The 26,399-nt window shown below is 37.4% G+C and overlaps 1 protein-coding gene across 3 annotated transcripts in view; it reads left to right on the forward strand.

Moving 5' to 3' along the window:
* ptprg (protein tyrosine phosphatase receptor type G) overlaps nt 1–26,399 on the forward strand; it is a 746,780-nt gene that overhangs the window by 187,980 nt on the left and 532,401 nt on the right. For all 3 annotated transcript variants that reach the window (XM_062973782.1, XM_062973783.1, XM_062973784.1), the window contains exon 2: nt 1,395–1,499. In XM_062973782.1, the coding sequence (XP_062829852.1) occupies nt 1,395–1,499 (105 nt within the window). The remainder of the gene's footprint in view (nt 1–1,394; nt 1,500–26,399) is intronic.

Genomic DNA, 26,399 nt, shown 5'->3' on the forward strand with positions numbered 1-26,399 from the left:
AAAGGAGGGATTAAGGAAAAGCCTATCAAACATCAAATTACATTATTAATTTACAAATTAAGCACCAAAACATAATGTTTTACAACAAATTGACAGAAAAAGCAGTTCAATACACAGTAACGTTATGGATCTGGGTGGGAGGCAAACTGTGTTGGATAATCCAGAATGTTGGATAAATGTAGGTTGGATAAGCGAGACTCTATTGTAACATTAATTATTATTAGATGAGCGGCTCAAGTAGGCATTTGTCTGAAGGAGTGTATGAAGTACTCTTTTCAGGCAATGAGGATAAATTTGGTGCTGTTGGTATTTCTAACTATCCCAGACAATTCACTAGGCTTCCTTTGATTATTTTTGCCCTAAACTTTTTGATTAAAAAAGTTTGCATGAAAATATGTATACATTCTTGTGTAGATTTCTCTTACTCTGGGGGCTTTGTATCCAATGGTTCTTTATATACATATTTTCCAGCAATGTTGCTAATATATTGCAAGATTCCCTAATATATTACTTTGAGAATACACATTTTTGAACACTTATGTTGGAAAACTCCATTGCAAAATTTGGAAACTGTAAATGCTGAAACATTGTTAAATTCTAGTTTGTGTATTATTTCAGGCTTGCAGAATGAGACACATTTGTGTTAAGATAAAAATCAAACAGGTCTCGTCTCCATCTTGACTACTTGTATTATACAGGTTGAGTGTTTTGTATTCAAAATGCCCACATATTGATGTCTCAATGTATACAAACTTTGTTTCATGCGCAAAATTATGAAAAGTGTTGTGTATAAAACTACCTTCAGGCTATTACGTGGCATGTATGAAACAATTCCAAAATCCATTAATAATACTAATAGTAATGACATCAATAAAAACAACAACAGTAATATGAAATCCCAAATACTTCTGGTTCCAAGTATTTTGGATACAAAATACTCAACCTGTACATATATTTGTCGTCTCAAGATGTCAGTGCCATGCGATAGCTGCCTTTCGAAATATGTCCGGGCTTCCCAGTTAACACTGAACTGAATACTTGTCTTTGCTGCTAACCTAAACAAAACCTTTGGTTTGCAAGTAGCTGTCTTCCCCAGGTGGCATTTGTCAGGAGAGCATTCTGCTGGTTTATTGCTAGTAGGTTATTCATCCTTATGTCTCAGGTAGATCTTGTTGAGGTGTCATTTCTAGCAATGAGTTTGCTCTGGCAGGGAGGGCAGGGAAATACTGTCACACAAATGATTAATTCATCAGTGTAATAACTGTTGTGTATTTTCAGCTTTATGGAGGCTGTTGATCTGCTGATCTAATAATTCTAGTAATGTCTAAACAATTTAATTTTCTGTCAGTGATTGACACTTGGTTGATTGCTTATGTTGCTTCTTCTCCCACCAGCTTTGATTGAAGGTTATGATGGCTCCCTTCATGAAAGCAGACATGGCAGTTCAGTACAGATCCGGCGGCGGAAGGCATCTGGGGATCTTTACTGGGCATACTCAGGTGAGTTAGGCTGGACAGCACAAGAATGATGCAGACTCTGGAGATAATGTGTACAACAATAATGTGTCAGAATCAAAAGAAGAAATATGCTCACCCGGAAGAGGACCATGTATGCAGACAATGTATGCAGACAATCAGCATAGCCAATTCCACCATTAATTAGAGTGAGACATATGCCTAAAGCAGCAGATTTCATAAGAAGACATAGTAAATTTTCATTTAGAAATTTTACTTAAGGCCTTTTCTGGCTGAGCTACCAAAATAACCTGGATCACATTAGGTTTTTTGGGGTGGGGTAGAGTGGGGTGCATGTTTACACCACTCGCTACTCTGTCTGAGGCTACAAACAGTTGAGAGTTGGCTACTTGCGGTTTTTGTGGCATCAGTTTTCAGTGCCATAGAGATGGGTGTTGCCAAGAAGGAACAAAAGGCAAGTCAAGAAGGAACAAACAAGTGAAGATCTTCCTCGTGTACTCATTACTCTCCTTTTAATTTTGGGCGTTGTGTTTTAATTAGTAGTAACATTGAAGTATTTACCAGAGGCAGTCTTTTTGGTTATTTCCCAAACATGCTTTCTTTTTCTCTGCTGATTTTCATGGCAGCACCACAATTGTAGTGAAGTGTTTTGACACTTGCCTTTCATTTTTCATCAGTCTTGTATGCCATGATTATCTATGTTCCTCTTGAATTTATGCCCATCCCCACTTATTGTCCACTGGTTACATTGAACAGCATTATACACAATAAGAGAGTGTGCCTTATTCTTGTCAGTAGAAATATTCTTAGCTCCTAATGGATTTTCAACATTCAGTATTCAATTGTAAGATTCTTATCATTCAAACGCCTGTTTTGCAACTCATTTTCTTCCATTATTCAGACAATGGTCTCATATTGCTTAGCTCTCTCAGTTTAGAACAAATGTGCTTTCAGTTCCATCTCACTATAATGCATTAGTTCTGTTTGTAACTAACAGACCTTCTACAACTTTTTTCGTATGTTTTAAGTGCTTAATTTGTTCAGGACGCTTGTGTTTTCTGACCTGTTGCTTTCTTGCTCTGTATTTCATTTTGAAGTTTTGTTCAGCTTTCACTGAAAAATAGTACTGGCTAACATTTTTGTAGCATGAGAACTACTTCTTATTTGCAAGATACAAGTAGAGGTGACATCTTATTTTCCAGAAAGCAGCATTTCATAGAAAATGAGTTGATGCAGTAAGAGATCAAGATTTGCAACCTTCTCTCTAAGATAATATGACTCATAGCATTTAGAAAGCAAATTATTTTTAATGTATAGATGTTTGTTTCCCCCCCCCCCCCTTTTTTTTGTGGTGAGGGGAGCTGTGAAGCTGGGTCAGAAATTCAGGTTTTTGACCTGCTTGCAAGCAAAATATTATTTACAAACAAAATGATATGATTGGGACATAATTTATGTTTTGTACAAGATAGTCTCACAAATATTTTCAAAAAATGTGTAGTAACGGTTAAATTTTAAATATTTTTTAAAAACAGTTCAGTGACCCAATTTGGGTTAAAGTATTTGCAATATATAGTAAGTCCCACGTCTGTACATATTGCCTTCATCTCTCTCTTCATCGTGCTTTGATTGAAAATTGATGGACTCAATAATAGTTTCTCATTTTGTCAAAACCATGATAATCTGATTGTTGGGACAAAAGATACTGGGATTTCAGACCATAATTTCAAACCTGATTACTTCTGATCCTGGTTGCCATAGTTTTCATTTAGTTCCAAACCTGGCAAATTTAAAGCACAGTGGAAAAAAGAAACAACCTTGGATTTCTTGAGAAGAGAACTACTTTAATACAACTTAGGCAGAAAAATGAAATGCACAGATACAGGATGGGTGAGGCCTGGCTTGACAATAATACATGTGAAAAAGATCTTGGAATTTTAGGTGACAACAGTCTGAATGTGAGCCAACAATGTGATGCAGCAGCTAAAAAAAACAAACCCATGGGATTTTGGGTTGCATCAAAACGAGTATAGTGTCTAGTTCAAGGGAAGGAATGTTGCCCCTCTATTCTGTTTTTGTCAGACTTCACCTGGAATACTGTGTCCAATTCTGGGCACCACAATTCAAGAGGAATATTGACAAGCTGGAACATGTCCAGAGGAGTGTGACTAAAATGATCAAAGGTCAGGAGGCCAAGTCCTATGATGAGTGGCTTAAAGAGCTGGGTGTTTTTAGATTGCACAAGAGAAGGTTGAGAGGAGACAAGAAAGCCATGTTTCAATATGTTGATGCTGTCATAAGGCTAGTTTTCTGCTGCCCTGGAGCCTAGGACTCAGAGCCATGGGTTCAAATTAGAGAAAAGGGGATTCCACCTAAACATTAGGAAGAACTTCCTGACCGTAACAGTTGTTCAACAGTAGTATTCTCTGCCTTGGAGTATGGTGAAAGCTCTCTCTTTGGAGTCTAAACAGATGCTGGATGGTCATCTATTAGAGGTACTTTGAATGTGCTTTTCCTGTATTGCAGGGGGCTGGACTTGATGGCCAAACTCTTCCAACTCTATGATTCTAACCAGCGAAAAGACTCTGTCTCTGATGTCAGCCAAATGTTTGCCAACTACAGAGTGTTTAATAGAGTCTCTGATACTAATCTTAAGCCTTGGATGGCTTAATATGGGTGAAAGCTATCTTTAAAAACTGGTTTTGGTTGTCTAGTGGAGTGAATCCCACTACTGTTTATTTGTCCAACAAATACAGTAGAGTACACATAAACACATGGGAGGAGACAGTGATCTTCTTAGGATAGATGTCATCATCCTTCTATTCGTGCATTTCTTATACCAATCCTGAAAATGGGACCTACACTCAAATTCATCTTTCTATCCTCACTTTCTCCTCGTTCATACGGGATCTAGATAGCTTTTCGAATTCAGTATTCTCTGAACATTCTTAAACCATGGTAGCAAAGTGGACCAACATATAACTCCTTGCTGAAACAGCTTCATATTCATTTCAGGAAACAATTCAGAGTGCTGGTTATGACTATAAAACCTGTTAGGTCCACTCTTTCTGAAAGCTGGTATCTTCCCATATGAGCATGTCGAAACGTTAACATCTTTGAGGGAAGTGTTTCTCTCCATCCCACCACTTTCATAGGCATGTCTAGTGAAGACACAGAAAGACCTTATTAGTGGCTTCTGCTAGATCACGGAACTCCCTTCTAAGGAAAGCTTGGTTTCCCCCTCCGCTTTTATTGCACCATCTGACAAAGACCTGCGTATCTGAATAGGCATCTAGCCTTTAAGTCAGGGGTCCCCAAACTAAGGCCCGGGGGCCGGATGCGGCCCTCCGAGGTCATTTACCTGGCCCCCGCCCTCAGTTTTATAATATAATATATTGTATATACATATAATATTGATAATAATATTATAATGTAATACAATATAACGCTAATAATAATACCATATAATAATATTAATTATATATTCTATATTACTTATAATATTACTTATAATATTACAATATAGTGGTATAGTTCAATATAGTAATATATAATACTAATATTGTGCTATGCTAATAATAAAATATATTGTATGTACATATAATATTGATAATAATATTATAATGTAATACAATATAACACTAATAATAATACCATTTAATAATATTAATTATATATTCTATATTACTTATAATATTACTAATAATATTACAATATAGTGATATAGTTCAATATAGTAATATATAATGCTAATATTGTGCTATGCTAATAATATAATATAATGTATGTACATATAATTTACAAGCCACTCTGAGTCCCCTTTGGGGTGAGAAGGGTGTGATACAAATGTAGTAAATAAATGCAGTAAATAAATAAATAATAAATAAATACATTTTAGACTTAGCCTCACCCAAAGTCTGAAATGACTTGAAGGCACACAACAACAACAACAACAACAACAACCTTAATTAACAAGCAGGACCACACTTCCCATTGAAATCCTGATCAATGTATGTTGGTTAAAATGTTTTTATTTTTAAATATTGTATTGTTCTTTCATTGTTGTTGTTGTTGTTGTTTTTGCACTACAAATAAGACATGTGCAGGGTGCATCGGAATTTGTTTGTATTTTTTTTTCAAATGATAATCCGGCCCCTCAACAGTCTGAAGGATTGTGGACCGGCCCTCTGCTTAAAAAGTTTGAGGACTCCTGCTTTAAGTGGTTGGTGACAGAAGGATATGTTAAGAAGGTACCTTTTAAAATATGTAATACATTATCATGTGTTTTAAGTATTTCACATTTATGTTGTAATTGTTTAACCTGTTTAAATGTTTGCACTGGAATGTTTTAGTTTTTTTGTTTTAACCTACAGTGTAAGCTTCTTTGTGTCTCATACTGAGAGAAAACTTTCAGTGTATGCTTGTGAATAGGTATTCTGTGCAATAGAACACGGAGGAAATAATTATTCCACATTAATAAACATAAATGAGATCTCTCTGTGTACCATACTGCCTAAGAAGCTAGGATTCCTATGAAGCTACGCTGCAAAGACAAAGACTTAATTGGGTTGTTGTATGTCTTTCGGGCTGTGTGGCCATGTTCCAGAAGCATTCTCTCCTGACGTTTCGCCCACATCTATGGCAGGCATCCTCAGAGGTTGTGAGGTATGGAGAAAACTAAGCAAGACTTAAGACTTAATTTCTGGACCCCTTCAGACTTACTCAAGTGCCTATCTTACGAACATAGTTTTTAAATATCTGCTTTAGAAAACAGCTTATAATTAACTCTTCAATTTGAAACCAAATCAGACTGATGTATTAAAGGAGGGGAAACAACTTACTAAGAAAAAAGACCTTTTTTTGGTGCCAGCTTTGCAGCACAAAATTATATGTAGCATTCTCAATATAAAGCTTTGCATAACTGATGAGACATTTCTCCATTATACTGTCACAGAAGCTCAGATTAGGAATGTAAATCGTCATTTATTTCATTCTTGCATGTGTGAAAGAAAAAAATGAAATGTTTTCTTTTTACTAGGCAAGATTATGAGAGCTGTGCATTTTTTCCAATTGTCATTTGCAATGTAGGAAACTTTTTGCAAACATTTTAGGAAATATTTTATGCTAAAACCTTTGTTTGAACAAATGTGTTTTTTTATGCAAATAAAATGTCCTGCAGAAATCCATCCAGAATTTGTGCAAAACAATGTTTATAATTCCATTTTATTTTATTAGTTATTGTTGATGACAGTAAATGCAGGAAATAGTATTTTTACTATTTATTTATCATATCAGAAATGAACTGAGAGTACTATTGTAATGTATTTAAAAACACAAACAAAATTAAAACTTGGCTTTATACTAAATGTCCTTTGATCAGTAGCCGGCCACTTGGAGTGCCTCTGGTGTTGCTATAAGAAGGTCCTCCATTGTGCATGTGGCGGGGCTCAGACTGCATTGTAGTAGGTGGCCTGTGGTTTGCTCTTCTCCACACTTGCATGTCGTGGACTCCACTTTGTGGCCTCATTTCTTAAGGTTGGCTCTGCATTTCATGGTGCCAGAGCGCAGTCTTCTATGTGCCCAGTATTTTTACTGTCTTGCTGGAAATAAAAATTTCTCAATGGTTGACCTTTTTTTGAGACATGGTTTCTCATCAAAGTTGACAAAATTATATGAATGTTTTTACATTCAAAGTTTAACACTTGCTTCCTCTTCAAATGTTACATAAATGTTTTAAAAAATGTAAATTTCATGGAACGGGATGGGATTAGGAATTATCTCCAGTGTTGATCACAAGAAGTGGTGATTTATGCCATTGAAGTGGAACAGGTTTGCTTTGGAGGACTGCATTCACTTGTGAATAATCTCTCAGAAGTAAGATTGGACTTGAAGTTAATGGCCTGTGGGACTGGTTAAAAATCAGATAGGATCCCCCTTTTCTTCTTTCTGCACAGCCTTTTCTCCTTTTTTTCTGTCAACCAACCCTTTCCCTCTCTTTTTTGAACGTTTCCTTCTCTCACCAGTTTCCTTCACCTCTCCATGAAAGAAAGATAAATCTTTCCTATCCTACCTTCTTCACCAATTTATTTCTAACTCCTCAACACAAGGGATCTGTATCTTTGTTGGATCATATATCAAAGCACAGCTCTGTATCGTTTGTCAGCTTGAAGAGCTCCCACTCAAATCTATAACTATTGTTAGCAGAATTTAAAATATTGGGGACAATCCAACCCACAGTTGAACATGCTATCTTTACATTCTTTTGCAACCATGAAGTTTTAAATTAACTTCACCGTTCTCTGGAATTGTGCCCATTCTTATGATAAATCTGCATTACACCTTGAATATATTTCTCTTTCCTAAAATAATATGGTGCAGCAAGAGCGGAGATATACATTAATAAACAGTTGAAATGGATAGTCTGTGTCTACCTTTTTGTCTCACCAGAAGGAAAATGGAACCTTAAGTGATGAATGGCATATTTATTTAGTTTTTATTACCGAAAATGTGTTTTGAAGATTCATTTCATCATTTTATATAGGGGGAAAAAGTATTTAAGAAAGCATTTAGCCACATATTTCAAAACTCCGTTAAGTAGTTTGCCTTTCAGAATGTTTTATTAACTGGTGATGCATATTATTAAGCTTTTCTTTGTGTGTGACAGTTGTTCTCCTCTTCTAAAGTTTATTTTTGCACAGTTTTTTTAAATTTTTTTGTATTGGAGTACTTTCCATACACATATCTGACTGACAAAAAATACTCTTTTGTTCATTGCACTTTTAGGAATATATAACAAATGATCTCTATTTATTCTTGATTTTTGGTGGTTTTCTGGTTTTCCATCTCAATATTTCTCTTTTATATATTGAATAATTTCTGGGTTGTAGATGGCAGTGGAAGAAAGGGACCAGTTGTTTTGTTTCACATCAAATCAGTAGTGACTTTTTCTTTTTAAAAGTAAGTATAGTTCTAGCTATTGTTACCTAATTGGTTATCATTGTTGATTAGAATATGGATAAATGTGATCCCAATAAGGGTAGATGTGGGACTAAAAGCAGAATGGAAAAATCTGTCAGTTCTTGCCAGAGGATTTATTGTGATCAATTTGGGGAGGTTGATTTGCTTGGTTTCGTCTCATTTAAGAAATGGCACAGTATTATATGTAACTTCATTGAAAGGGAAATATTCTAAACAGTTGTCAAGAGTCATTTTGGAGGCTATCCAGAGAGCATGGTGGACAGCCATATGAAAGCCACTTTGTGGTGCCATATGGATGAAGCACTAGTGTATCAGGGCAAAGTGAACTGTGATTCCCAGCAGGAAAACTTGTTTCCAGCTGAGCTGCTGAGCAGCTGCTGATATCTGCAGCTGTAAATGAGGCGGTAAATTTATTTATTTAGTTTGATATTTGTTTCCTACCCATTAGTCCTATTCTCCCTTGAAATTTAGAGTGGTTCTTAGCCCACCAAATATTGGCTACTCTTAAAGAATAACAATCCCTGATGATTGTAGGGTTTCCTCAAACATAAGAAGAGATGTGATTTAAAAATGAAATATTTATAATATAAATATATAGATGGAAGGAAAAGAGGGAGAAGAGAAGGAGAAAAGAAATGAAGAGGATATGAAAGTGGGCTGAATACATACATAAATCCACCATATATTCACAAATACATATATTGTGGTAGACATCTATAAACTACACAAGGTGTTAAGGCAGGAAGATCATAAATCCTGAATATTTGTCTTTGAGTATGAGCCTTTTAGATGCAGTAAAGGCATGCAAGATCTTGCTGTTTTGATTGTCAATTGAATTAAATTCCAAGTTGCAATAATACACACATGACACAAATACACACGCTTCTACAAATACCATTTCTTTTTCAAATAAAAGCTTAATACATTGAGCCTGAATGACCAGTGAACACATGCACCCATATGCAATACTTGCATGGAATACATGTGCTTGTATTCTAATGTTTAATTGCGGATCAATTCTTTCTAAGCAGACATAATAGTGTTCAGTATTTTTTGAACATATTTTTTTCTGAAATATAATTTTAAATCTAAAAAGATGGTCAATATTGACAGTAGAGGAATTTTCCATTTCTTGAATTTCACAGGATAATCTCTTTATTGGATTCAGTTCTGATATAATTGTCACTAAATTTCATGCTTTCTAGGGTATTTTTATGAACTGAACTTAATTTCACTTTTTCTGAAAATGAAATTATAATTTCCAATACAATAAAAGTGACTGAGGTAGCCAGAGTCGACAGCCCGTTTATAGAGAATAGAGGGTATTGTACTCTAAATACTTCTACTTCTTTTTAGGAATCTTTAGGTTCACCAGAAGTTGACCATAGAATTGCGCTGGAAGTGTTTTTCTAGAAATCTTTAGGTCCTCCAGAACACAGAGTCACACTGGAAGACCATGAGATTTCTAGAGAAACCATATTAGTCAAATCCACAAATAATCAAATCCACAACATTTCAAAACACATAGTAAGCATGCACTCATAAATCTCCTGTACCTGCTATTCATTGTTCTTATATTAACTGCAGCAGATGCTGGAGTAAAAGTCATTGCTGTAAAGGGGTATCACATTTGTATTGTCAAAGGCTTTCATGGCCGAAATCACTGGAGTGTTGTGTAGTTTCTGGACTGTGTGGCCGTGTTCTAGCAGAACACAGCCATGCAGCCTGGAAACCACATAATACTCTGGTATCACATTTATCTTTCTCACATTTTGGACACATGATTTTATTCTTTCATGTTGATAAATTTAATGCAAAGCATTCCTGTTCCAATTTTGCATCAAATGAATGCATAGATGACTAGATGCATAGAGTTCAAGTAGTGGGGTACCCCACTTCAGCATTTTGGTATGATACACTTGCCCTTCTTCTCCAAAAGCCACCACTGAGTGCAAGCAAATTTACAATTGTACTTAGCCAGAGTACAAAATTAAGACCTGTGAACAGAAATAAAGCTGTATTAAGAATTCACGAATCAGTGTCAATTTCTTCTTATGCCTCTGATATGTAGGTTGATGATTAAGGAAGAATATCGCTTTTGCAGGCAGAAGTAAAAGGAAACAGACCAACTATATTTGACATGAAAACAAATGTATTTTATCACCTGCCCACGTGTCTGTTTCCTGGAGGGATTTTCTTTAATACCTTTTTATTTTTAATTATTTAGTTCCATTGGAGCAAACAGAGCTAGATTTTCATTATGATGGACAACAGAGATGTCAGGGGGTGGATTGTGGATATCTTGATTTGGAATACTGCTCAATGAGATGAGGTTTGCAGCTGTTTCTTTCTATTACACTGAGGCAGAACCTTCCTCATCTATGATGAAGTGATTCTTTATTACGAACAGGCTAGTAGTACCTAGTAAAATTATCATTAGAATATTAAGTTTTGTGTGTGTGTTTTACAGACTATATATTCTACACACACACACAAACATATATATATACTGTGAGAATGAGTGTTAAAAAGTGTGTGCTTTCCCTTCAGTTTATGGCCACAGAGTGTGCCTAAGGCAACAACTGTAATAGCTGATATCGAGAAATGATGCTTAATGCTGATCTAGCTCTGTGTGTCTGTTTTAAAATATGCTCTAAGAGTTTGGATGCTGTGGGCTACAGGGAGCTATCAAATGTTTCTAATCACTTGTACAGAAATCACTAGATCGATGGGATCAGTTGTGAAGTAACAGAACCCAGGCAGTGAGGAATTCTGAATGAGTGGTTCCCCTACCTTTTGTTGTTCTAATTGAATAGACAGAAAATAGAGACCATACATTTGTTAGTGGCAAAAGCAGGACATCCTAAGCCTGCAAGGAAAACTGGAATCAGTGCTGGATTTACCATTGTGCTTAGGTGTGCTTAAGTACTGAGCCTCGTTGGCCAGGGGGGCTTATCTTCCTTCCTGCCAAAAACATTACGATTATTTTTGCTTATGTGGTGAAATTCTAAATTTGAAGGTGCTCTGTTTTGGAGCAATTCCATACATAATGATAGAGTTGATAGTCTATGGGAATGTGCCACAAAACAGGCAGTGCAGGCATACCTCCTTCAGGGCTCAAGTAAGGCACCTCATAAATTAGCACAGGGTCTCATTTTTCCTAAATCTGGCACTAACTGAAACACCCAAATCTTTTTTTCCTTGGAAAGTTATCTATCTCTATTTTTAAAAAATCCATATTAAAATCCAAAAATAGCCTGAAAGTGTTACGTGGAAGTTTTCACAACCCCTTTCCCAGTCTTAGGATTTGTCTACACTGTTTTAAAAACATGGACTCACCACAGGTGTTCTGCTGACAATCTTTACATCACAAAGAAATGAATGGTGTGTATCTTGGGTTTTGGAGATTTAATCCTGAGTATACCCTGCTTTGGGAAGTTAACTGGAAACTTTGGAATATCTTAGGATTTTTCAGCAGTCTGGATCATTTCAGAGTGATCCTCTGCCCATACAGACAATAATCAACTGATCAGTACAAGGGAAGGGGGTGACTCACGTCATCACCGCTGACACCCCATCCCACCATGGATCTTGCAATACATATCTATAATGTCAAAATAGGGTGCCTATACAGTGAGCAAGGAGGGGAGAACAACTCCCTCCTTCTTTCTGGTTATATGTCTGCACTGTTTAGATAGCACATATATGACATCTGATGGCCAGAAACTGGTGAGGAGCTCCATGGCTAGCTAGGAGCAACAGCAGCAACACAGAAGACGAGATGACAGCACAACAGGACCAATATAGTCCCAAGCCATTTGGGCCATGGCCTTGGATTTATTTATTTATTTATTTATTTGCAGCATTTATATTCCGCCCTTCTCACCCTGAAGGGGACTCAGGGTGGATCACATTACACATATAGGCAAACATTCAATGCCTTTTAACATAGAACAAAGACAAACAAACATAGTCTCCTAGCCGGGCCTCGAACTCATGACCTCCTGGTCAGAGTGATTCATTGCAGTGATTGATTGCAGCTGCTCTCCAGCCTGCGCCACAGCCCAAGCCTTATATTTAGTATAGGGTCACTGGATCTGGGGCTGCTTACACCAGATAATCTGTTCACAGCCTTAAATGAGCAAATTATTTCTCGTAGTTCTAATGCCACAACAATGTTCAGTGCTTGGGAATGTACCCAGAATGAACAACATAGGAACAAAATCACCATGCACCGAGAGAGAGAATCTTCAATGCTGAGACAGCATAATTGCTCAGTCAGTGAGGGTATTTATGTTTCTTATTTTTTTAGTCTGATTTATTTCATTTTTATCCAGCTTGTCCATTAAAGAAGCACTCAAAGGAGCTACAAATTTCACTGATATAATTCAAACTATAAAGTCATTAATGGCATCACAGGAGTCAATAAATATCAAAACAGTTTAAAACAGCAGATGGAAAATATTTGTGTAATGAGAATGAGAGCATTTCCGGGGTCTTGTATTCATTAGTGCAACAATTCCTTTTTATGGAATAGCCAAAATCATGATGGTGATACATAGATGGTATTTTAATCATTTAGAGCAGGGGTCCCCAAACTTTTTAAACAGGGGGCCAGTTCACAATTCTTCGGACCATTGGAGGGCCGGACTATAGTTGGCCACCGAGCATAAATAATAACAATAATAATAATAACAGCAATAATAATAATAAAGAGGGTTGGAAGAGACTCCTTGGGCCATTGAGTCAACCCCCCTTCTGCCTCTGGCACCAAAAGCACAAGCAAAGCACCCCTCACAGATGGCCACCCAGCCTCAATGTTAATAATAATAATAATAATAATAATAATAATAATAATAATAATAATAATAATAATGAGGGTTGGAAGAGACCTCTTGGGCCATTGAGTCCAACCCCCTTCTGCACACGCAAAGCAACCCTAAGAGATGGCCACCCAGCCATAATAATAATAATAATAATAATAATAATAATAATAATAATAATTAATAATAATAATAAGGGTTGTAAGAGAAGACCCTTGGGTGATTTAGCCCAACCCCCTTATGCCCTTGTGCCATGGGGGCCGGATAAATGGCTTCGATGGGCCGCATCCGGCCCCCGGGCCTTAGTTTGGGGACCCCTGATTTAGAGGGTGTCACAATCATTTTTTAAAATTTAAAATATGAGAGTTAACATCATAGTTTTAATACACAGTTTGATAAAGGGTTATAATTTACCTTGATAGGCTGCAGATCATCATGCTTATCATTGCACACTACTGATTGGTTATCATTCTTGGTGAAAAAGAAAGCTATGGGGGTGTGGCAACAGCATACCAATACAGTGAGTGATGTGGAGACAGGAAGCAGGAGCTATGGACCTTCATGAAAGAATTCTAGAAACGGGAGGGGGGGGAATGGGGGACGGATCATAGAATAGTAGAGTTGGAAGAGACCTCATGGGCCATCCAGTCCAACCCCCTGCCAAGAAGCAGGAGATCACATTCAAAGCACCCCCGACAGATGGCCATCCAGCCTCTGCTTAAAAGCCTCCAAAGAAGGAGCCTCCACCATACACCGGGGCAGAGAGTTCCACTGCCAAACAGCTCTTACAGTGAGGAAGTTCTTCCTGATGTTCAGATGAAATGTCTTTTCCTGTAGCTTGAAGCCATTTTTCTGTGTCCTAGTCTCCAGGGCAGCAGAAAACAAGCTTGCTCCCTCCTCCCTATGACTTCCCCTCACGTATGTATACATGGCTATCATGTCTCCTCTCAGCCTTCTCTTCTGCAGACTAAACATTCCCAGTTCTTTAAGCCGCTCCTCATATGGCTTGTTCTCCAGACCCTTGATCATTTTAGTTGCCCTCCTCTGGACACATTCCAGCTTGTCAACATCTCCCTTCAATTGCGGTGCCCAGAATTGGACACAGTATTCCAGGTTTGGTCTGACGAAGGCAGAATAGAGGGGTAGTATTACTTCCCTGGATCTAGACACTATACTCCTATTGATGCAGGTCAAAACTCCGTTGGCTTTTTAAGCAGCCGCATCACTTTATTAGTGGGGTGGTATTACAGTATATACCCTGTATCCACAGTTTCATTTACCCATGTCTGAAAAATAGGTCCTTTCTAAGCATACTCTATGCCCCCTAGCATAATTCTATGGTATCGTCTCTCCTCCCCCCATATTTTAAAAGTGATTAACTAGCTCATATTAGCAGGGATACGTTTTTTGGGGGGTGGGGAGGGGAGGAGAAAGGATGATACGTGGTATATAAATTTCTGATCAGATATAAATTATATTTATATATTTTTCCAAGCATAATTGTAGACTGCATTTTGGTGTTTATGAGCATTTTGAATCAGTTTGCAATAAGAAAAGCAAACAAAATAGAATAAAACCAATTATTAGAATAAGACAATAAGCAGTGGTTTCTTTCATTACAACAACTAGGAGAAACTGACAAGGGTAGCAATCAGGAAAATAACATATATTTTTCCTCCTCCATGAATATCAGTGCCAAAAGCATGGAGTAAGTAAGAGTTTAGAATGGTGTAATGGTTGAGCGTCAGACCAAGGTTCAAAACTCCTTGTTCATGGAAACCCATGACGTGGCCTTGGGTAACCTCAGAGGAGTTCTCAAGAAAACCTGTGATAGGTTTGTTTCAGGGCCATTCCACACAGTCCTATATCCCAGAATATCAAGGCAGAAAATCCCACAATATCTGCTTTGAACTGGGTTATGTCAGTCTACACTCAGATAATGTGGGATTTTCTGCCTTGATATTCTGTGATATAGGGCTGTGTGGGTGGGCCCTCTGGGTTGCCATAAATCAGAAATGACTTAAGTATGTAACTATAATACTAAGCTATGCACCTTCTCTGGATAGAAAGAAGCTAGAGCTAAAAGCCCTATGACTAGTTGTAATACTTTCCATAACTATAGCTACCTACACTGCAAACAGAGGGCTATAAATAGATGCTGCCATAAGGGACAGTTTTGGAGCATATGGTTAAACATGTCACATAGAACTGGTTTGCCATTTGAATTCATAGGACTAGTCAGGAATCTTGTACATAGCACTACATTTTTCTTGACAAAGAGCTCACAGTCATAGTGGAAGGAGACATGCAGAGACAATCATACAATGTCTGCTTGCATACTTCTTGTGATCAGCAAATCTGGTTTATCTTTGCATGTGAATATGGTACTGTAAGTAAGAAAGTAAGTAAGTAAAAGTTTATTTGTATACCGCCCTCTCTCCCAAAAGGGACTCAGGGTGGTTTCCAATATAAAATCAGCATAAAACATTGTACAATAAAACACTGAAAACACTATAAAACGCTATAAGAATACAAAGAACAACAAAAAACATAACAATTGCCTAAAATAATCACATAAACAGAAGCAATGTAATCACTCAAATAACATATGAATCACAGAAGAAGAAGAAGAAAGACCACTGGGATGGAGGAGAGGATGGCCTGGATGGGCCACTAGAACTAAAATGCAATGTTATATTCTAAGATGCTTTGGGGCAGAGGAATAAATTACAGTGTTACAGGTCAAAGAGATGGCCTGTGCAACTACTATAGCTATGGGCTCGGTTTCCAAGGGCACAGCGGAAGAGCCAGGTTTTAAGCAGCTTTTTGAAGGAAGCCAGGGTGGGTGCTTGCCGGATTTCCTCTGGAAGGGAATTCCAGATCCGGGGAGCAACAATAGAAAAGACCTGCTCCCTCGTCCCCGCCAACCGAGCCTGGGATGGTGGCGGGAGCGATAGAAGGGCCCTATCGGATGAACGAAGAGGACGAGTGGGTTTATAGGGGCCTAAATCCACAGAGCTCTTACTATGCAGACAGTCCATCTGCATTTTTATATTCACAATTAATATATGAATTAATTGCAATAATTAATCAGGGCCTTCAGTCTTCATTAGAATAACCTCTCTTCCTTTATTTGTCAGGGTAATGACTTTATTCGGTTAGGCTAATTGATCTGTCTAATTTTTCAATGACGTGTATATAGCTCTTATTAACTAAAGTGTGTAAATGCCTTCACTTTTTAATGCCTGCCTAATCATAGCTAGGACTTCCATATTCTAAGTAACAAAATGCAGGATTCCCCCCTCCCCCCCCCCCCCAGTTGTTGAAGGTTATATGGACAGGTTTGATCGACATTCCTACAAAACAAAATTATATTCCACCAAGAACCTATACCAGAGCCTTCTAACAACAGCTTGGTCACATGTGTCATCTTGTCAAGTGATATGTATTATATTTGCCTCCCGCTCCCAAAACTTGAATTGCGGAATTGCTCTAAAAATAAAATTAAGGAACATCTGTAGTTTGGGAAGTCGGGTTACAAGGGTATGAGGAAGTACTATTACGGTATCATGATCTGGTGAATTAGCTCAATTATGCAATTGAATAAAGGTGTGATATTGAAGGTGCTCAGCTCGGTATGTATTAATGATGGTGCAACTGCAGCAGAATAATGGATTTGTGTGATAAAATCCTTTCCCTTTGTGGAGTAAGATTAGTTTCTAAGCAGCAATGTTGTGCCTGGAATTGGTCTTTCACTGCACTATTTTTCCTGAATAATATTTTTCCTGAATCTCTAATTAAACAGATTTGCTGGACTGAAAAAATCTTAGAACCTAGTTGTTTCGGTCACCGAGTAACCCATTATTATTAGTAAACTAAGGGAAGTAATCTAAAAATATATTTATGCATTGTTTTCCTAGAATGATGTTCATTTAAAGTGGTGCACCATCCTTTCAACATTTGGTTTCCTTAGGAATATAACTTTTGACTGAACCTTGTATAGAAAGATGCAACCAGATGGGCATTTAATGAGAAAATCCATAAATGAGAGTGGGTAGATAATCTTACAGGTATATTTTTGCATGGGTGAATAAATAAATAAATGAATAAATGGCCAAGTATATCATTCATATCCTGCAAAATTAGATAATTTCACTATTGCTGTCAATTTTTACACTTGACTTGGCAGCCACTTCAAATAGGGAATTATTTAAGGCAGTGCCCTTGCTTAAGAAGACGAAGGGGGTGAAGAGGACCTATTTGCGTTTTATCACTTTGAAAGACTTTTACAAACAATTTTCTTGTCAAGTGACAGTATTTTTAGATGTTTGATGTAGTTCCCAAAAGGTGGGTAAAATTGGCAGGTTGCTTTTAAAGTGAATGGTACATGCCTTTGCGGTATCGAGAAACAGTGTTAACAATTGTTTCATGATAATGTTGTGTGAATTAGGTCTGGTTATCCTGGTGATTGCAGTTTAGATGATGAGAGAGGCTCGCATTAACAGCTCCCTTGTGTCATCCTCAGAACTGGGACAGAAACCAACTAGGTCCCTTACGAAACATGGCTGTTTGAATTAGAAATTCATTTGTTGTGCTGTGATGGATGTTCCTGCATGACAGAATGGCATTGGACTGGATGGCCCTTGGGGTTTCTTCCAACTCTATGATTCTAGGTCTATGTCAAGGCTACGTCTTTTCAGGACAAAATAGAAATGTTAGTGCAGGGAAAGCAATGTCTCAGAGATCCTTTCTGCTGATATTTAGAACAAAATCCACAAACCGTGATACCCTTACTGAGCCAACTAAAAGGCACAAAATACATCATGGAAGCTTTCAAAATGTTGCTGGCTTTTTTATCAGGCAAAGCTATTACAGATCATAACAGGGAAGAAAAGTGGTATTAAGCCACGTTTTGTCCAAGATGCTACTTCTGTTGTTAGAATAAAATGCTCTGGAGGGAAATTCATGCAGGAAAGAGCCACTCATCTTCTTGGTCCTGACCCCAGGACAAAAGGTAGTAAAGCATAGACATTTTCAAATCATTAGTAGCAGTGGCAAAGTAGCATCTATTGAGACCTATGCAAAATTAGATAACCTTTACCTAGGCATAGAACATTTAATTTCTCAAGAAGTCTCTATAGTTACATCTCAAAAATCTGTTAGGTATTTTATAGGTAAGACATGCTCATTGTTATTCAAATGAAAGTGTGTTACTTTTATTGGAAGGGAAAACTGTAAAGGGTTAAGACCCATCCCATTAGCTCCCACTAGTTAATATTTCCCCTATTGAGACAAAATCCAGTATCTTGAGATTGAAGAATGTTATTTATTGAGTTAACTTCCACCCCACCTCATAGCTTGGGACTCAAGACAGATTGCAGCCAAATCAAAACTAAAAAGCCAATTTATTTTGGAAACGAGATAAAAATAGAAGTTCAAGGCCATTTTTAAAAGCACATTAACTTATTTTTAAAAACCCATTTAAACTTAATCAAATAGAAGCACATCATTTTGCCCATTTAAAAGCTCTATCTGCTGCAACATACTGAAACCCCTAAATAAAAAAGTATCTACAGGTGAAAAGCAAACAGGGAGGGAAGCCAACTGGACCTCCCATGGAAAGGATAACCTGGGAAAATTCACTGAGAAAAGTCCTCCCCAAACATGTTTGTGATGGTGGTGGGACTAAGAGATAGTCTTCCTTGAAGATCTTTAGAGTTTGGGCAGGTCTGCAGAAACAGAGATTCCTTTATCAGGGTATGATAGAGATAAATAAGTTATTCTCATATTGGCAAACACTGATAAATATGGCATGAGATATTATTAAATGTGGATATGGCATACACTTTGAAACCTCAAGCAATTTTTGGAATACCAGATGTGACAGGATATGTGTTTATAATTCATATAATTCATATTAATTTTTAATCTGTGAAAAATGTAAGATTCAGACAGCCCCTCAAAAAGCCTCATCCCCAGACACTTGTAAAAAAATATAGTACACATATACAAACTCTGTCCTGCACAGATATACAGGTGTATACATGCACGCAGACACATATGAAGTCACTAGGAAGCTATTTTGAATTTTCAGTTTCAGTTCCTCCCTTAAAAATAACTTGGTGAGGTGATCATTAGTTTGTGTGTGTGTGTGTGTGTGTGTGTGTGTGTGTGTGTGTGTGTATCAGGAGCCACTTGAGAAACTGCAAGCCGCTTCTGGTGTGAGAGAATTGGCCATCTGCAAGGACGTTGCCTAGGGGATGCCCAAATGTTTTTACCATCCTTGTGGGAGGCATCTCTCATGTCCCTGCATGAGGGAGCTCATCCATGCTCTCCCCAGGTTGTATTCGAACCAGCAACCTTCAGGTCAGCAACCCAACCTTCAAGTCATCAGTCCTGCTGGCACCAGGGTTTAACCCTTTGTGCCACCAGGGACTCCGATTATTAGTTGACAGTCTATGTCAGGTTAAGGCATTATATGACATTGACTGCACCAAATCTCACCACCAAGAAACACAAGCACAACCTCTAAATAGAACTAGTGAATAATCCTGGCTGAGAATATTTGGAAGGGATTTTTTTTCATTTTTAACTCCCCCCCCCCCCCCTTTGCAGGCCACACTAATGTGCTCCAAGTAACTGGAAATTATATCACATAATTTCACTATTCATCTGGCATCCTATCCTGCCTGTTTTACTTTTTCAGTGTTTGGTGGACCACTACATTTTTAATGTGACAGTTAGGGTGTAATTTTTCACTTGACTTGTTTTTCTCAACTGATCAAAACCCTAGTTAACTAATACCATTGTGTATTGAGAGGTCTATCAACAGATACCTCAAAGCTGTCTGGATCTTTGGTTTACTGTTGCTTACTGCCCAAACTGTTTTTCTAGTTCAGCCTGTTCACGTTCAGATCATTCAATTGGCTATGATTACTTAACCAAGGAGAGGGTAGACTCCAGAGCTGCCTGTATCACATTAAATCCTTTAAAAACAGTTGTAGTGTTTTATAGCTAATTCCCCACATTTCCTCTGCTACATCATAGCTGCATCAGGTCCTCTAATGACTGTACTGCAAAGAGATGGAAGACGTTGGCTGTTGTAGGAAACAGAATGCTAAACTGGATTGCACTTTGGTGATAACCAGGAAGGTTTTGTTAGAAGTTTTGGATTTGTGCCATGGCCACTGCAGCACTTCAGTGAACATGGAGAAGAATGAAGACCCAGAAATTCATCATTTATTTTGTCTTGGTAGCATCGGACATGGCCATACAACCTGGAAAACACACAACAACCCTGTGATTCTGGCCATGAAAGCCTTCGACAAGACATAGCATTGGACTATTCATTCCTGTTCCTCCAAGATACAAGAGATCACACCAGGAAAGTGAAGCTTAGCTGAAAGGCCAGTAGACACCCAACTGACACCCAGTCAGACAGGCAAAGAGCAACGATGACCCCTTTCTCTTAGTCAAACCAACTTAGGTTTGTGCAGCAGGAGGAAATGTGTTTCCATGTCAGACACAGCATGTGGCTTCAGTCAAGGTCCTTGTGGGAGTTGACCATCTGAGAACCCATTAACTAAATACGGCTGAAAAACTGGGTGGAGATGGTATCCTGCAGCATTATAAGCCATGAAGTAGCTCAAGCCAAACACTAGAAACAAATCCTGATCCAACTAAATCAGGATTGTGGCGCAGGCGGGAGAGCAAGCCAGTGCAATTAACTGCAATGAATCACTCTGACCAGGAGGTCATGAGTTCGAGCCCCGCTCAGAGCCTATATTTGTTTGTCTTTGTTCTATGTTAAAAGGCATTGAATGTTTGCCTATATGTGTAATGTGATTCGCCCTGAGTCCCCTTCGGGGTGAGAAGGGCAGAATATAAATGCTGTAAATAATAAATAAATCCCTTCTAGCAGGTTTCTGTTACAAGTTCACTTTGGATCCCGATTAACATTCCAGCTCTCAGTGTGTTACTTGTTCATTTCCTTCTTCTGACAAGGACTCCTGACATTCAGATAGTGGCAACTTGGCTTCTCTCAACTACTACTCAGAAGCCTCCATACATTGACTAATTAGACTCTTTATACACACTCATGCATATGAATGCATTTTCATTATTTTTTATAGGAAGTGGTGTTCTCATTCTAAATGTTATTGTCTCCATTGTATTAAGGTATTTTTCTATTACTCTTCAAATTTCAGTTGACTAGAGTTTCTGAAGACTTTGGATGAGTTATTTACACACTTAAGTATCTAATATTCATTTGAAAAAGCTCAGTTGGCAGAAATTTCATGGGTGAACTTAACGTTTCTGTCCCAGAAATTCCTTTTACAAATCTGAGTTCTACTGAGACAGTTCCTATCATGAAGTAAAACTTTTTCTTTGATATATCTGCTACTTGACATTTGTGCCCTTTTAGAGTTCAAGCCATTTCTAGGAATAATAAAAAAATGATAATACTTTATTTATATCCCGCCATCATCTCCCAGAGGGACTCGGGGCAGCTCACAGAACACTCAAGGTGACATACAAAATACAACAAGTGCAAAACAAAACATAGACAATAAACAGTCAAATACAACATCATAAATTCACAGTACCCCCTGGTAAAATCAATAAAATACTGCAATTGCTGTAGGTAAAACAGTAGTATTCAATCTCAGAATTATAAAGTGTTAATCTAAGAATCTAAAAGTCCTCAAATGTATTATTAGAGAGCCTAAACATGATTGAAGGCTTGTCAGAAAAGCCAGGTCTTTAGTTGTGTGCAGAAGGTTCAAAGAATGAGGGCTAGCCTGATCTCCCCTGTGAGGACATTCCAAAGCCGTGGGGTCACCACCGAGAAGGCCCTCTTTCCCATCCCCACCAACCACACTTGAGATGGAGGTGGAACCGAGATGAGGGCCTCCCCAATAGATCTTAAAGCCCGTGCCGGTTCATAGAAAAAGATGCGGTCTCAAAGCTAGATTGGACCCGAAGCATATAGGAAGAACTGGAAAAATAAAACAAAATTTTGTTTTGTTCCCATTCCCAAATGCCCTTTTGTATTCTTAATTACTATGTGTTGCCAGCCATAGACAGGTATGTAATTTCCTTTTCTTGTGGAGTACCTAGTGCAGCATGAGGCACTTTATTTATTTTTAAAATAGTTCATGTTTTAAAAGCGTTTGCATGTGGTATTAACACTCACTGAATTAATGGTGCTTGAAATATGTTTCCAATAGTAACTTGTATTCCTGAATCAATATGACTGTACATATCTCTTCTTCCTTAGCAATTTTTCCAGCTGATACCAGAAAATTATGCTTGCTTTTACCAAGGCAGGGGAAGTCAATATTCTAAATTTTAAAAGTCAAATAACTCAAATTATGTATTTTATAGCATCTGGTCTCTGACCTGGAAAGGGGCATTAGCTTAGATTCATTGCAGATTCAGTCCTATGCCTCTCCAAACAACACTAACAAAGAAAGCGTTTGTCCCCTGGAAAGCCATTGACTGGAATTCAGTATAGGCTTAGATGTACAGCACTCAGATCTTACAATGTGCTTCTCAGGGGTAAATCATGCTCCGAAATACTCTTTTTGTGTTCCTTGGGGGGGGTCAACAATGCTCCTAAACAACATTTAAGAGACCTGGGCATTTTCTGTCCCTCTCAGTCAGTTTTAAAGTCAGGATAATGTTTTTAAAAACTTCCCTGTCACTGCATGATATGAAAAAGAGTTCTCCTTGGCATGAAATGACCTTTGACACTTGAAATGCCCCCCAAGCCACTTAGATGGCAAAGTGATGCATTTTGGGGACTTTAGGGTGGGATTGGTGGTGGGGAGCATTGTTGGGTGCAGCTCTCTTTTCCTGGGGAAGTAATTTTTCTTATACCTGCCAATTCTGGTATAGACCACTAAATACTATGTACAGCTTATGGGCTGTAATTAGGAGGACTCTGAAACCTCCTAAATGTAAGTTTTCCTCAGGTGTTACATAGTCCATGGTTCTCTGCAAATGATGTCTAGATATACTCCTTTCCACCCTTCACCAGTCTACCAGCTTTGTGTTTTTAATTCTACTGTCCTATGTAGTTATGCTGGCTCTCAATAGGATCTTCACCTAATCATAGCTTTTCATACATACTCAGAAGTCCCACTGAATTTTGAGTCCATCATTTTCATGGATATAGAACTCTAATTTGAATATCTAGCATTTTTAGATACTTTGCACAGAGAAGTTCACCTAGTGCTTTTTCTATATAAGTCATTTTCAGTGCCAAGTCAAGACCTTTTAAAAAATCCCTAGGCTTTTTGAATATTTTAAAATGTAAACTTGTTTAACTTGGTTCAAGAGTCTTGTCTATATTGATTTTTATTCTCCGCAGCTTGAGCTTTTGGACTTGAATTTTTTGAGTTCAAGAATAAAGTTTCACTAAATAAAGAAGTAAGTATAACTCTATTGAAATCCATTTTGTAAATCTGTAAATTCCCAGAAGAACAAAAGAGAGGGGGTGGTGAATCCCTACCCTTCTGAGAAGCCAGAACGTGACCTGTACTGGCTGTGTCCATATTAGCCTCAAATATAAAAAGTAGGTTACATGTTTTCGGTAGTCACTGGAAGCTAAAATCACATTATATTTAATGTGACCACCCTTGATTTTCTAGTGCCTTGTGTGGCTTCACTCATGTCACTGCTGGGTCCTTTCACACCCTTGGGATGTGAAAAGTGACTCTGCTGCCCAGAACCTAATCTGTTGTTAGACAGAGTTGATGTTATTTCCCCAACGATACCTACCTGAAGGTTTTCACAATTTACAGGACTTCTTATTGATAATTGTTTTTCCTTATGCGGACTTGAAATTGAGATACTTATCAGAAAGCGCGTGCCATTACGCTTTTCTTCTATAATAGTGCTGGTTTTCAAATGATAGTGTGTTTATTCCCATGTAAGAGAAAAACTTTTGTTTGTGATGTGAACTTCTAAACTCGGGATGCAATTCTTCACCAAGTCTCTTCTTGAAGGAAGCAATTACTAATTTTGAATATTTTCTTCCCAGTTTTCAAAGAGTATTTGCAGTTTGGGACTTGCTTGGCACAAAATTTGTACATTATTGTTTTGTGCAGAAACACTGGTAAATTTCAGACAAAGCATTGTCTAATACTAATAAAGGCTGCTACCAAATCATGTTTTGCAGAGTTTCTTCAATGTATGACTTCATATCATTGTTCACAGGAAGCACTGATGTAAAACATTGTTTTCCCAGTTTCCCAGATGTAAGTGCAAACTGTGATTTTGCAAGAAAATAGGAAGTATTATGTATAAGAAAGAATGATGAGTGTGGATGCCTCTTTTGAACCATAGTTTGAAGGATCAGGACTAAAATGTCTGAACTGTGACTTTTGTTTTCTCCTAGAACTGAATCCACTGTGTCTTCTTCCCATATTCATATTTTTAGATGTCTGTGTTTTAAAATACATATCTCCAATGTTTTAAGGGGTAAGTGGGGACTGTTTGAGTTTCTTTATGACTCCCTATATGAGATGAGATGTACATATTTAAACATTTCTTGCTTTTAAAGAATGCTAGTATTATGATATTTAAAATTTAGTACATTCTTCAAATCTTTTAATGTAATTGTAGGGGACATTCTTAAACATTAAAATGCACTTCACTGGATTATTCAGCAGCAGTTTTTAAATCTAAGTATATATTAAAGTTTTAAGTCAAAGACTGTATTTTGAAACTTATTCAGGGAAAGGGTTTTTAATGGGGTATGGATCTGTGAATTAGGGCATGAAATGTTATGATTAGAAATGTAAAAAGTGATGGATGATAGCCCATGTCTGTCATTGTGTGAAATATGGGTGTGTAAATACTTCATGCCTATCATCCTGAAAGATAATCAAGGGATGAACTGTTACTTAAAGCATTGTCAATCTGGGTAGAAAATTTAACACTCAAAAATTTAATTTTGCAAAATCATAACTCACGCACGTGTGTATATCATAAGAACATATTTTAAAGAAATCCTCGTATTTTTGATGCTGAGTCACAGTTTCCAAGTATATTTCTTATACAGCTCTGCCTACAGAAGATGATGTTTTGATTCGCTCAGATCAATAATATATTTTGCCTCCAGTACTTCACCTGCAAATTATAATTATTTCAGTTAATAACCTGCTCTATTTCTATGTTCAAGGACAGTCTGCACATTTCCTTAACAATATAAAAAGGATCAGTTATCGAAATGGGAGACATAGAATTAACTATATTTTTTACTTAGTTCCCAGAGGGGTTAATTACAACAAAAGTTTCTCAGAGGTGAAAGGCTATGTTTGTCCGCTACAAATTGTACAATAGGTCTTAGATGGAAAGCCATAACAAAATTGCCTTTCTGTAATTGCCAAAAAAACACTTTAAGGCCTCCTCCCTCCTGTCCCTGAAACCAATTATTGGCATCTCCATTTCCAAAATCAACACAGCTTTTGGGATTTTTTTTAACATCCAGATCCTTATGTTTTTTCTTCCCATGTGTCTAGATAAAAATGAAAGCAACATGTGTCCACATAAGTCAAATATTTATCTAGAATTTGTTTAAATCAGTGGTGGGGGATTTGCCCATCCAGAGGTTTTAGCCTACAGTTTCTATCCGCCTACATCGTATCATATAGCAAGTGCTAAGGAAATATGGGGATTGTGATCCATGATATTAGGTGCACCAAAGTTTCTCCATTTTAGAGACAGTATATTTTTGTTGTTTTTCCTGTCTCGTGCTTTAAAAGAGTGGGCCAAACACTGCTGAATAAAATAATACTGGCACAGGAAAATAAATTTATCAATATTGTATATATTGTAATGAGAAATTCTCAGTCTATGCATACAGTGTTATATTTATTTCTATTTTTGCACAGTTTATAATTGGGTAGGCAGGTAACAGAAGTTACTAGTGTGTGAACTATTTATATCTCCTAGGCAGAATTAACAAGACACTAAATAGCTTCTCATTGGATATATTAGTTTACACAATAGCAGTGATAAATATATTGCCTTAAATTGTGCCTAAACTGTAATTAATAGAATTTTAACAATCTGTGTTTAGCTAATGAAGGGTTTGTTACTAAGGGGAGCTGTATCA

Source organism: Anolis carolinensis, chromosome 2 (assembly GCF_035594765.1).
Source record: "Anolis carolinensis isolate JA03-04 chromosome 2, rAnoCar3.1.pri, whole genome shotgun sequence".
Lineage (NCBI taxonomy): Eukaryota > Metazoa > Chordata > Lepidosauria > Squamata > Dactyloidae > Anolis > Anolis carolinensis.